Below are 14,238 nucleotides of genomic sequence, written 5' to 3'. Positions count from 1 at the left end.
CTATACCTGTTTTCATAACGTTCATTTGCGTTTGTACGTGTCTATGTATCACGTACTGTTCCTTGGTGACAAGCGGGACTGAGCTAGGGCAAACACAATGATAATGTCTGCTTGAACGTTTATAATATTTTTCGCTTTCTGTATGTCCGAAGCCAAAAGATTCAGTAATGGCAAAACGGCCGGGATGTGCAAACGTCGTTCCATTTTGGTGCTTTGCTTTCGTGTCCGTCACCTAACAATAGCCGTACATACAAAAGAAGCTTGATGATGCAAACGTACCGGGGTTGAGAAGGAAAAATACAGTGTGAACACAAACCAACCAAGAAGGTGGCAAGGGAGGACAAATTAACTTGGGTTCGATCCAGACACTTGAACCAAGTGTGAAAGCACCCTAAAACACACTGTTGCTGTGTAATGATTTGAGTGCTACTCACTGAGCTGATCTGGATTCTTTTAACACAGGCATCAACTTCTCAAGAACTTCATCTGCTGCATGTTGTTCTCCGATAAACTCTTTCAGATCAAAAACATCCATCTTCTGCTCTGACGTCAGCAACACATAAATCAGAGCTGACCATTGAGAGGAGGAGAGTTTGGTTTTTCCGATTTGTCCAGACTGCAGATGATGTTGGATCTCCTGCATCAGGGAATCATCGCCCAGTTCGTTCAAGCAGTGGAACAGATTGATGGATTTCTCTGAAGATCGATACTCCCTGATCTTTAGTTTGATGAATTGAAGCGTTTCCTCTTTGTTGTAGGAAGAACTTCCTGTCTTTGAGAGTAGTTCTTGAAAGATGGTCTGATTGGTCTTAAGTGAGAGTCCCAAAAGGAAGCGCAGAAAAAGATCCAGATGTCCGTTTCTGCTCTCTAACGCTTCAACTGTTGCTCTCTGATGCAGCTGAGATAATGAATTGTACTTCTTCAGGGGTAAGATCTTAGACAACAGGCTTCTTTTGGTTTGGTCAAACGCATTTTTGTTCTTTGACGTAAAGAAGACGTGGGCATATAAAGCTGCTAGATGCTCCTGAAGGCTCAGATGAACAAAGCAGAAAACCTTCCCCTGACACAACCCCAACTCTTCCCTAAAGATCTGTGTGCACAACCCTGAGTACACTGACGCTTCTTCGACATCAATGCCACACTCTCTCAGGTCCTCCTCATAGAAGATCAGGTTGCCCTTCATGAGTTGCAAGAAAGCGAGGTTCCCTAATTTGAGAATCATGTCCTCGTCCTTCACGTTCCTCTTGTAGTCCTTTTCGTGTCTGCTGTTAGTCTGATTGATCAGGAAGTGTGTGTACATTTGAGTGAGAGTCTTGGGAATCTCTGCACTTTTAGCCGCACTCATCATCCTCTCCAGAACAGTGGCTGAGATCCAGCAAAACACTGGGATGTGGCACATGATGTAGAGGCTCCTGGAGGACTTCAGATGCGAGATGATTTTATCGGCAAGACTCTGCTCACCGATCCTCTTCCTGAAGTACTCCTCTTTCTGAGATCCGTTGAAGCCTCGTACTTCTGTCACTCGATGAACAAACTCTGAGGGAATGAGATCTGCTGCCGCTGGTCTGGAGGTGATCCAGATCAGAGAGGAGGGCAGCAGATTCCCCACAATGAGATTTGTCAGAAGTACGTCAACCGAGGCTGATTCAGCTATGTTAAACAGTTTAGTGTCACTCGGTTTAAAGTCGAGAGTCAGACGACATTCATCAAGACCATCGAAGATGAACAATACTTTACAATCATCACCAGAAATGTCAATTTCTTTAGTTTCAGGGAAGAAAACATGAATAAGATTTAAGAGACTGACATTTCTGCCCTTCATCAAGTTGAACTCTCTGAAAGGAAGTGGAATTATGAGCTGGATGTCCTGATTTTCTTTCCCTTCAGCCCAATCCAGGATGAACTTCTGCACGGATACTGTTTTTCCAATGCCGGCGACTCCCTTCGTCAGCACAGCCCTGATGCGATTGTCTTGTCCAAGTAAAGGTGTAAAGATGTCTCTGCATTGGATTGGTGTCTCCTCTGTTGTTGATCTCCTGGATTGTGCCTCAATCTGTCTGACCTCATGCTCGTTGTTGATCTCTCCACTTTGACTCTCTGTGATGTAGAGCTCTGTGTAGATCTCGTTCAGGAGCGTTGGGTTTCCTTGCTTTGCCGTGTTTTCATTCAGGCACTGAAACCTCCTCGTCAGATTTGATTTCAATTTGTTGAGGACTTCATTGCTGAACAGTAAGAGTTTTTAGTTAGGGTAACGTATTCTGCATCATCGCATCTTTTACATAATCATTGTACCTGAGACAAGGTGGTGTTTCTCGACTCTTCAAGTTTGCTGGTTCGAAGCAAAGCTCTGGATCTGGTATATTCTGATGATCTGAGCTAAAACAGACAGAGCTTAAAGGTATTTTTTTAAGTAAACATCAGATAAAAACCACAAACAGCAAAAGCATTAGAATGTCCAGTTTCTTGTAGAACATGCTCGATAAAATAAAGTGCTACTCTATGATTGTATTTTGTACAGAAATGTTTAACCTAAGACCAGGTTGTGGATGTCCACTCCCGAATTTTATTGGCAGACCCATAGAGTTGTCACTCTTCAAAGACACACAGCTGGGCTCTGGTTCTGATGTATTCGGGTGAACGGAGCTAAAACAGACAGAGATTAAAGGTCTATTATTCAAGTTATATTTAGCAAATACCTCATTTACATTTACCAGCCACTTTACTAGGTACACCTTACTAGTACCAGGTTGGACCCGCTCTTGCCTTCAGAACTGCCTTAATCCTTCGAGGCACAGATTCAACAAGGTACTGGAAATATTCCTCAGAGATTTTGCTCCATATTGACATGATAGCATCATTTGTCAGCTGCACATCAATGATGTGAATCTCCCTTTCCACCACATCCCAAAAGTGCTCTATTGGATTGAGATCTGGTGAATGTGGAGGCCATTTGAGTACAGTGAACTCATTGTCATGTTCAAGTAACCAGTCTGAGATGATTTGCGCTTTATAACATGGTGCGTTATCCTGCTGGAAGTAGCCATCAGAAGATGGGTACACTGTGGTCATAAAGAAATGGACATGGTCAGCAACAATACTCAAGTAGGCTGTGGCGTTGTTGACATGATGCTCAATTGGCACTAATGGGCCCAAAATGTGTTGGGAAAATATCCCCCACACCATTACACCACCTCCACCTGCCTGAACCGTTGATACAAGGCAGGATGGATCCATGCTTTCATGTTGTTGATGTCAAATTCTGACCCTACCATCCGAATGTCACAGCAGAAATCGAGACTCAGACCAGGCAATGTTTTTCCAATCTTTTATTTTATTTACTGCTGTAGCCCATCTGCCTCAAGGTTGGACGTGTTGTGCATTCATAGATGCTCTTCTACATACCTCAGGTGTAACGAGTGGTTATTTGAGTTACTGTTGCCTTTCAGTTAGAACCAGTCTGGCCATTCTCCTCTGACCACTGCCATCAACAAGGCATTTGCTCCCACATAACTGACGCTCACTGGATTCCAGTAGGAAAATCCCAGTAGTGGCTAGTATTGAGAAATACTCAGACCAGCCTGTCTGACATCAACAACCATGCCACGTTCAAAGTCTCTTAAATCCCGTTTCTTCTTTCTTCCCCATTCTGATGTTCGGTTTGAACTGCAGCAGATTATCTTGACCATTTCTAGGTGCCTAAGTTGCTGCCATGTGATTGGCTGATTAGAAATTTGCATTAACGAGCAGTTGGACAGGTGTGCCTAATAAAGTGGCCTGTGAGTGTATATTACAACATCAGATAAAGGTCATATCTTGTAGAACACGATAATATAAAATGCCCTTCTACTATTGTATTTTGTAAATAGATATTTAACCTGGAACCAGGTTGTGGATCTCCACTCCCGAATTGAATCGGTAGACCCATGGAGTTGTTGCTCTTCAAAGACACACAGCTGGGCTCTGGTTCTGCTCTATTCGGGTGAACTGTGCTAAAACAGACAGAGGTTAAAGGTCTCTTATTCAAGTAATAAATATTTTGCAAATACTCCATGTATATTACAACTTCAGATAAAGCAGGGGGTGCCCAAACTCGTTCCAGGAGGGCTGGTGTCCTGCATAGTTTAGCTCCAATTTGCTTCGGCACACCTGCCAAGAAGTTTCTAGTACACCTAGAAAGAGCTTGATTTGCTGGTTCAGGTGTGTTTAATTGGAGTTGGAACTACAATATGTTGGACACCGGCCCTCCAGGACCTAGTTTGTGCACCCCTGAGATAAAGATAAAGGCCACAAACAACAAAAACATTAGAATTTCCAATATCCTGTAGAACAGGGCTGCTCAACCCTGTTCCTGGAGATCGACCTTCCAGCAGATTTCAGTTGCAACCCATATCAAACACACCTGCCTGTAATTATCAAGTGCTGTTCAGGTCCTAATTGATTCAGGTGTGTTTGATCAGGGTTGGAGCTGAAATTTGCAAGAAGGTCGATCTCCGGGAGCAGGGTTGAGCAGCCCCTCGTGTAGAACATACATGCTCGTATAAAATGCCACTCCATGATTGTATTTGTATAGAAATGTTAAACCTGAGGCTAGGTTGTGCATCTCCACTCCCGAATTTTATTGGCAGACCCATAGAGTTGTCGCTCTTCATAGACACACAGCTGGGCTCTGGTTCGGCTCTATTCTGATGATCTGAGCTACAACAGACAGATTTATTTATTGCCAAACAACATAGTTGTCTGGAATGTCATTGGCAAGCTTAGACAAACACATTTGTACATACCAACGTAAATATATAAGTTCTTACCCACATAGCAAAATTTCTTTGGCCCAGCTCTGGCCCACACATCAGGTTTTGCTTGGCCCACATGCCGCAGTGAATTCCGGTACATGACTGGACCAAATTTGGCTTCCAGACAAGGGCCAAACACAGACCATATCTGGGCCAAGTCTCAGCCAAGTTAATAACTCATAACTGGGCCTGAACTGGGCCAGATAGGTTGGTGTGTCACGATTGCAATGAAATTGATAAACCCATGGAGTGATGCGCTTTAGGCACACTATGGGCACGCTTTTTCTCAAAGTGACCTGATTGGTAGAATTTTTTTTCTTTACTCAAAAATGATTTTAGTGTATTTTAGATGTGGGTCAAGACTGGCCAAACTCATGGCCCACTTATCAAATTTTTAAATCTGGGCCAAATACTATGTTTTTCATCTGGCCCAAATCTTGTGTGCCGCCTTAAAAACGGTGCCACCTCTGCCAAACCCGGGCCATGTTTGGCCCACATGCTGTATGCCAGTGCCGGATGAATGCCTGCTGTGCCAGCTTTTTGCCAAATCTGGGCCAGAATTCTTTGCTACTAGGGTACAATCATTAGAAAATACAGATACTGAAAAATACAGCTTAAACCAGCCTAGGATAGTTGGTTGGTTTTAGCTGGTCGACCAGACCAATTTTAGAGGGGTTTTGGCCATTTCCAGGCTGGTTTCCAGCCATATCCAGCCTGGTCTTAGCTGGTCATGCTGGGAGATGACCAGCTTAAACCAGCTTGACAAGCCTAGCCAGGCTGGAGCCCAGCCAAAACCAGATATGTCCAGCTTAAAACAGGCTGGTCAAGTTTGTTTTAGCTGGACATTTTCCAGCCTGACCAGCTAAAACCAGGCTGGAAATAGTTGGAAACCAGCCTGGAAATGGCAAAAACCCCTCTAAAACCATCCTAGGCTGGTTTAAGCTGGATTTTTCAGCAGGGACAGTAGTGCCAGAAGAGTTTAAAACATTAACCATCCTACAGTAGGTACTGTTCAACAAGCGTGCAGTCTTAAGCCGCCTTTCCACGTCACATGCCACTCTATGATTGCATATAAATATTTAACCTGAGGCCAGGTTGTGCATCTCCACTCCCAAATTGTATTGGTAGACCCATGGAGTTGTCACTCTTCATAGACACACAGCTGGACTCCGGTTCTGATCTTTTCCAATGATCTGAGCTAAAACAAAACAGATATTGATGATGTTATGAGTAGTGGCTATTTAAAGAAAGAAAATCAAGAAGTTTGACAAAGACAACACAAGCCCTAAAGCAGGGGTTCTCAATCTCGGTCCTGGAGGTCCAGGCTGTGTCCGAAACTGCATACTTCCGTACTATACAGTACGCTAAAATCACTATGCAAGCCGAGTAGAATGTCTGAATTCATAGAATTCGAAAATCAGTATGCGAGAAGTACCCGGATGACTTACTACTTCCGGCGAGAGAATTCATTAATAAGAGTGAAGCAACGCAACTGATGCAGGTAGGTCACATGACCATGACAAAATAGCGGATGTAGTATGTCCGAATTCCATTCATACTGTATAGAACAGTGGTTCTCAACTGGTTTGGCCATTTGACCCACATTTTTACATGGTCATCAAGCCGCGACCCAAATTTTTAGGAACTATAATACAATTTTAGGAATTATACTTAATTTGTATTTATTTGTTAACATAAACAAGTAGTGACAGATACATCATAAGCAATTCACCAAGACAAATAAACAATATTTTATTGCTGTCATTTAACAAAATGGATCAAATTATAGAAATATTACAAAGTAAAAACGACAAATACAGTTAATAATAAACTGTTAACAAAACTGTTTAAAAAAATGTTGTTTTAATTTAGAAGGTTTCATGCTCTCTACATATGACACTGAGGCTGCGTCCGAAACCGCATACTTCCGTACTATGTAGTACGCCAAAATCAGTATGCGAGCCGAGTAGTATGTCCGAATACATAGAATTCGTAAATCAGTATGCGAGAAGTACCCGGATGACTTCCAGCGAAATTCTGGAGTGTGCATCCCATGCACGCTGCGCTATCCCTTGATGCCCCGCGAGCGAATTCATGAATGGGAGTGAAGCGACGCAAATTACGCAGGTAGGTCGCGTGACCATGACAAAATGGCGGATGTAGTACGTCCGAATTCCATTCATACTTTTCACATTCATATTGTATAGAACGTACTTTTATAACGGCCGAGTAGTATGTTTGAATTCAAATACAGTACCTACTGAGTAGTATTGCGCACGCATTTCAAAATAAAAGTCCGGTATGAGCAAAATAAGTACAAAGTGTAACTTTTGTTGTTGTTTTTTGACCACACACACAGGCCCGTGCAGAGAGACTGTCCATGTGCATGAATAAATTTTTGAAGGGGGGGTGGTGGTGGGGGTGGTGGGGGTGGTGGTGGTGGTGGTGGTGGTGGTGGTGGTGGTGGTGGTGTCGCGCGCGCGCGCGCGTACTCAAGAGCGGTGTTGTCGCGCGCCTACTGAAGGTCAGGACTGAGGGTGTGTCGCATCGCGGGGGCACTTTTGATAATTTTGGAAGGGCACTTTCTATCCAAGACTAAAAAGGGCATGTGCAGTGCACAGGTTGAGCCCTATGTGTGCACGTGCCTGCACACACACATGACCCACTGAAAATGTTCCCCCACCAGTTGAGAAACACTGGTATAGAACATACTTTTCTAACGGCTGAGTAGTACGTTTAAATTCAAATGCAGTACCTACTGAGTAGGAGGTGGTTTCGGATGCAGCCCCAGTGTCCTGCAGGTTTTAGTTCAGACACATCTGGACTAGCTAATCAAGCTCCTTAAGCTACAGTCACACTTGACTTTTCTCCCCATAGACTTCCATTCATACGCATGCAAATGCGTCAGACTGGAAACGCAAGGTTATGCTACAAGTTTTACAGGTCGCTGCGGTGCAAAGTTCAAGCTTGGTGAACTTTGACCTGCGAAATCGCATCACTTGACTGCGTGAGACCAATCGAGGATCAAAACATCAGCTCTCCGAACAGGAATTTGAAACATGGAGCAATCGCTCGCTTTTTTTAAATTTTCTAGTAATCTTGTTTAATCCTGCCTCTTTTCGCAGCGCTGCACAACAGAATTTCGCATTATCAAACTCTAGTGTGACCGAAGCTTTACTAGGCTTTCTGGAAACATAGTTGCAGGTGTGTTGGAGTTAAAATCTGCAGGACCGAGTTTGAGAACCCCTGCTCTAAAGCAATGATGTATATATTTATTTATTTAGCAGACAATTTTATGCAAAGCTACTTACAAATGAGGATAAAAATGAGGTTACATTTTATGAACGATACTAGACAATGAAGAATGGAAATCAAGGAACTTAAATACACAAATAGGTATGCTTCCAACCAGGGGTCCGTTCTTCGTACGTGGATTACTCAATTAGCTGGATTTGGATATTGACGATTTGACATGATCCAGGATCGTTTCGTTCATCAAAGCTGATCCGAGAGTTGTTGTCATAGCAACAGTTCTGCTAGGTCAAACCTGATCGGGAGCAGGTTCAATTCATATAAACAGGATTAGATCGGCTCAGTTCAAGCAAAGATAATACAGAAAGTATGTTCCGAATTCTGATATTTTCTTACAGTAGTAGTTATATACACTTGGGAAAATGGTACATATTTTTTAACTATATAAAGTTATAGTCATTAATAAAATAAATAAAGTTATACATATTAATAAAACGTATGCAATCTGCACCCTCGAAATGAAAGTACAAAGACTGCCACCTGGTGGTGCAAAGAGAAAACTTATTGATATGAACGTTTTAGATCGCTTTAGTACAAATTGTGTATAATAGAAATGCACTATATGTGACTTTTTTTAAAAAGCAATAATACCTTTATGGAGTCATAAACATGTTTTGATAGTTAATAGTGATTTGATGCTTCACAAAAGTTGCAGACGCCTTTACGAATATCAAAATGCTGTTGTAAACAACCATTTATTCTTTACACCGATTAAAAAACGGCTACTATAACATAGACAATATTTTCTAAATGTAGAACTAAATACACTGATTTGCATTGAAATACATGATGAATACTCTTGATACATGAAAGTGTAAAGCCTGCAGCTCACAACAAATGTGGAAGGTTATTGCGTGTCATATTTAACAAACCGTTTACTGCTAATTTGATGTAATTTTGCTCACATGGATAATTGAATATTAATCAGATGATGTCATTATGCTGCTGTGCCGTCAGCCAATCGTTGCATAGCTGATCATGATTTCGAGGATCGATAGATCTGTCCTTCACAACACACGCAGCGATCTCAGATCAGTTTATCCAGACATTCTAATCTGATTCGCCAACTTGTTTGAAGAACCAAATTAGCGAGAGATCAGTTATCAAGATTAAAAGATCCAGGATCTGCCAAATCATCTTAGATCATTTAAGCGAGGTACGAAGAACGGACCCCGGAGAGGAAAATAACATAGGAGATTTGTAAATAAAGCAGTTTTTTTTTTTTTGCGCATTTGGCATTTCTTTACGCAATATTTCAAAATGCTCATACAAATAAGTGGATGAAAACAAATACACTGCAAAAAAATCTAACTTGGAGGTTTTGTCTTGTTTCTTCTGTAAATATCTACAAATTCTTAAATCAAGAAACTTTTTCTAAAACAAGCTAAAATATTGTCGTTTTCAGAAATAACGTCAAAATTAAGTGAGTTTTATCGACGCCAATAGTGTAATGGTTAGTGCTTTGACGTGGTACTCTGGTGTTCAAGGCGACCCGAGTTCGATTTCCACCTCAAGGTCCTATGCCAATCATTCCCCTCTCTCTGCTTCCTACGCTTTTCTGTCTATACTCTCTACTGTCCTATCAACTAAAGGCGAAAAACCCCAAAAAATTATTATATAAAAAAATGTAAAGTCAGTTTTTCCTTAAAACAAGATAGTTTTCTTACCCAACTGGCAGATTATTTAGCTTGTTTTAAGGAAAAACTCACTTTATTTTGACTTAATATTTTTGAAAACAAGACTTTTTTTTCCTTGTCTAAAAAAATACTTGTTGATCAAAGATATTTTTAGATATTTGGACAAAGAACATGACAGAAACTCTTACTTAAAAAAAAAAAACATTATTTGCAATAATAAACTCAAAGCCTGAGAGGTGAGATCAAGAAAAACAAGGACTATGTGGAAAAACAAAACCTGTACATTTAACTAACGCAATACTTGAAGAATCCACAAGGTAAATCTCAACAGAACAAAAGCTTAACCCTGACAAAATCAACTATTCGTTAGTCATTCAAAAAATATTATAACGTATTATAACTATAACTATTTACATTGTTAAATTAACTAAACACCTTTACTAATATTTATAGAAAATATGATGATATCAATTTCCCAGAGATGGGTTGCAGCTGCATGTATGTTTGTAAAACATATGCTGCATAAGTTGGCGGTTCATTCCGCAGTGGCAACCCCAGATTAATAAAGGGACTGAATGAATGATGATATAAAATGCCATTTTGTAAACAATTTTATAAGCAAAAACATCTGGAACCATACCTGAGAGCATCTTCACCCTTGAATTGTATTGGCAGACCCATAGACACGTCACTCTTCATAGACACACAGCTGGGCTCTGCTTCTGGACTAAAAAAGAAACGATTGGATCCTTTATGTTAATAATCATCTTAATGGAAGATATTCAAATGCTTTTTGATTTAACTTTTTTTAAATAAAAAGCTTTCAACTGGATTTATGGCTTACAACATACACCAAAAAAAAACACACACTTGCTGTACCTGCATGCTGGAAAACATTCTTGATGTCCAGATGTTTGTGTGTCGTCCATGACCGATCTGAAAAGTTTGACCTACTACTGTTTCTAAATCACAAGAAGCTAATATTAATTAAGCTGCCTTTATAATAAAGCTGAGTGGATCATAAGAGCCAGATATAGATTGTTTGAGTATTGAGGTAAAGTTTGTTTCATATTCACACATTCATTCATTTTACAACAGTAAAAACTTGTGATGCACTAAGTTACTTTGAATATTTGGTTGTATATAGCATACAAATATGACTTCATAACAACATTAGCATGATTTAATTGACTGTGAACAATGTTGTACTTCGATAGTCTTTGGTAGCTAATATGATTCCACCATTTATAATTTGATAAGAACACTTCTGAAATTAAATTTGGAAAGTTAAAACCCAAATGTGCAAATATAAAACTAGCTTTACCTCAATAAGTCGAGTCACAAGTAAACACATCCTGTTTTTACTTTTGAAGACTCAAAGTAGCCTAGCTAATGGTTAAAATTCATGTTATAACAAGAAAGCATTACTCTTTTGACATGTATTAGGTAAAAAGTCGTGTCGAGGAACACTAAAAAAGGGGAAATTCGTGTCAGTGAACAATAATATGACTATAACGAACTACCGTGTTAAAGTTGACGTTTGACATTCATTAAACCGTGAATATTGACATTGTTTACTCGCTAATTACGTCTTGACGAAACACTTACCTTTTCCTTCAGGTAACTATAAGTTTCTCATGAAGTGTTCATAAACAGTTCTTGTAAACATTTTAAGATACGTTTGAAGGATCGATTCTGTTAAGTAAACATAGCTAAACGCTAACTCTGTATGTCACTTTCGTTTATAAGGAGAACTGCACGTCATGGGTTGCCAGATCCAAGAAAATTATCACTTCAAAAAAATGTTTTAATAAATTTCACGTTTTATTTCTTATTATACGTTTTGTCTAGACAAGAGTTAGTAATATGCAAATATTGAATCTGTATTTATACCATATTTACAATTGGATATATAATCACTGCTTAACAATATGTAATGTTATTTTTTTTAATCAATAACATACTGTATTTAAAATTTTTTGTAGCCTATTAAAAATTGAGGTTGAGAAGAAAAATATTAAAATATTTAACTGACAAAATCAAGTGATACATTTTTTTATAATTATTTTAAACTCGCCTGTATTTTTTTTTCTTGAGTTGAAAAACCAATTAAGCTTAGGTCTAAAGTGACCCGACTAAGTTTATTTTTTCTATATCTTTGCAAGATTTGAACTTCATCACTTAGTATTCCAGGAATGCTTCGATAAATTTGTTTTTCATCAGCTCAAAGTCTTGGATTGCTTTTTTTTTTCTTTTTTTACTTTTTGAATAAAAATCATTTTTGTGTCACTACCCTTTTAATGCACACCATGGGTCTAAAATGACCAGGATTCGTTTCCTATGTTGATTTCAATCGTGCCTGAGCATTTTTTATTCATTCTTTTTTTTTTGCAGAATCTTTTAATTTAATGCATTTTGTCGTTTTCATAAAATATCTTATTTTACGCTCACACAAATACTTATATTTAGTACCGTTTTTGTATTTGTACATCAATTTTAAAATAAGTGTCAAAAATGACCCATATAGGAACCTTTGCTGTTTCATAATTGTTGCAAAAAGGAACGCATTTACTGCTAAAACTGTTCACCTGGCACGTTTCACAACTCAACATGGTGATTTCCTCTATCTGAAATCTGCTTCAGGAGCTGTTTGGGTAGGTGGAGGAGGCAAACTACAGGCCTCCGGTTCCTGCTGGTGATGAGCGCATTGGTCTGGAGTATCTGTTTTCCCAGTCCTCAGAGGCCTTCAGTGCTCCTGATCATCACGCTCAGACTAGAAAGACATCTCAGGCAGATGAGGATGAAGACAAAGATGTTCCTGCTGGGGTGGCAGAGGAAGGGGAAGAACCACAGCCCTGCTAAAAAATCCAGCTTAAACCAGCCTAGGCTGGTTGGCTGGTTTTAGCTGGTCGACCAGGCTGGTTTTAGAGGGGTTTTGGCCACTTCCAGGCTGGTTTCCAGCCATTTCCAGCCTGGTCTTAGCTGGTCAGGCTGGAAAATGACCAGCTAAATCCAGCTAAAACCAGCTTGACCAGCCTGGTTTAAGCTGGACATAGCTGGTTTTGGCTGGGCTCCCAGCCTGGCTAGGCTGGTCAAGCTGGTTTAAGCTGGATTTAGCTGGTCATTTTCCAGCCTGACCAGCTAAAACCAGGCTGGAAATGGCTGGAAACCAGCCTGGAAGTGGCCAAAACCCCTCTAAAACCAGCCAACCAGCCTAGGCTGGTTTAAGCTGGATTTTTCAGCAGGGAGGAGGAAGAAGATGATGTGGGCTAACTTACTCCTTAGACAGATCAGGCAGTGGCTGCTGAATTTGACCCCTGTGTGGAGGACGTGTGCGGTCCCAATCCTCTGCCTGGGTACCAGCACGTAGAGGATCTGTGTAAAGTCCTTGTTGAGATCGCCCTGAAGGAAGGAAAACTTGCCTTAAATGAGTCGACCAGGCAGAAGGTCATCAGCGCCTGGAACAAGCTTGACCTCCATGACAGCAGCATACAAACAATTTAACAGCCTCTCCTCTGCACACTGGGGCAATGCCCTGTTTGGCCGCACCAATGGAGATCCGACTGAGGCGTCCCTGATGCAGAAGCTCAAGTTCAGCAGGCGGTACTCAGCCGCACACTTGGTCGACTCCAGAAAGAACTGTACTGCCTGGTCAAACAGTCAAGCAACCACTCAACAGTCTAGAAACTGCCTAGCAACATCTTAGCAATACCTTAGCACCCATTTAGAACACCCTAGCAACCAACTAGCAAGAAACATGCCAGTCCGTACTAGAAACCTGCTAACGTATATGTGGTTATCTATCTTCAAACTTTCAAACTTAAAAACTACTTCAATTTATTAATTTTTATAGCTATGTCAAACTGTCAGACGAGGCTTTCTTAAGACACTATAAAGTTTGTCTACAAACGTTACTTTCCTAGTATATTATTCTGTATATAATCCTGTTATTATTCAATATATCATATATTATTAAATGTATCATACCTCATATGTATGTTATTCACCTACCCCTGCTGAAAAATCCAGCCTAAACCAGCCTAGGCTGGTTGGCTGGTTTTAGCTGGTCGACCAGCCTGGTTTTAGAGGGGTTTTGGCCACTTCCAGGCTGGTTTCCAGCCATTTCCAGCCTGGTCTTAGCTGGTCAGGCTTGGAAATGACCAGCTAAAACCAGCTTGACCAGCCTAGCCAAGCTGGGAGTCCAGCTAAAACCAGCTATATCCAGCTTAAACCAGGCTGGTCAAGCTGTTTTAGCTGGATTTGGCTGGTCATTTTCCAGCCTGACCAGCTAAGACCAGGCTGGAAATGGCTGGAAACCAAAACCCCTCTAAAACCAGGCTGGTCGACCAGCTAAAACCAGCCAACCAGCCTAGGCTGGTTTAAGCTGGATTTTACAGCAGGGATATCAATAAAAAATAATAATAGGCTAGATCAGAAAACCTTTAGCATTAACATTTTAGGATAAAACAGTAATAAAAACAACAATAATAATCAGTATA

At 40.5% G+C, this 14,238-nt stretch overlaps 2 protein-coding genes across 2 annotated transcripts in view; one reads left to right on the top strand and one right to left on the bottom strand.

Annotated features, from left to right (window-relative positions):
• Positions 1 to 1,457: 1,457 nt before the first annotated feature.
• Positions 1,458 to 11,466, bottom strand: LOC101883187 (protein NLRC3-like). The gene is given in 10 exon segments (NM_001327994.1): positions 1,458 to 1,493; positions 1,496 to 2,222; positions 2,293 to 2,376; positions 2,530 to 2,643; positions 3,876 to 3,989; positions 4,582 to 4,695; positions 5,875 to 5,988; positions 10,380 to 10,466; positions 10,619 to 10,701; positions 11,348 to 11,466. Coding segments are annotated over 9 exon segments (1,440 nt in total). The 5' UTR covers positions 10,669 to 10,701; positions 11,348 to 11,466.
• The window catches only part of si:ch73-170d6.3, a 108,783-nt gene continuing 102,390 nt past the window's right edge, over positions 7,846 to 14,238 (top strand). Inside the window, exon 1 of the mRNA XM_002662153.8 lies at positions 7,846 to 7,865. The gene's annotated coding sequence lies outside the window, so the exon portion shown is untranslated. The remainder of the gene's footprint in view (positions 7,866 to 14,238) is intronic.

This window comes from Danio rerio, chromosome 4 (assembly GCF_049306965.1).
Source record: "Danio rerio strain Tuebingen ecotype United States chromosome 4, GRCz12tu, whole genome shotgun sequence".
In the NCBI taxonomy this organism is placed as follows: domain Eukaryota; kingdom Metazoa; phylum Chordata; class Actinopteri; order Cypriniformes; family Danionidae; genus Danio; species Danio rerio.
The sequence above is the reverse complement of the archived record's forward strand: the minus strand, read 5'-3'. Positions and strand labels throughout refer to the sequence as shown.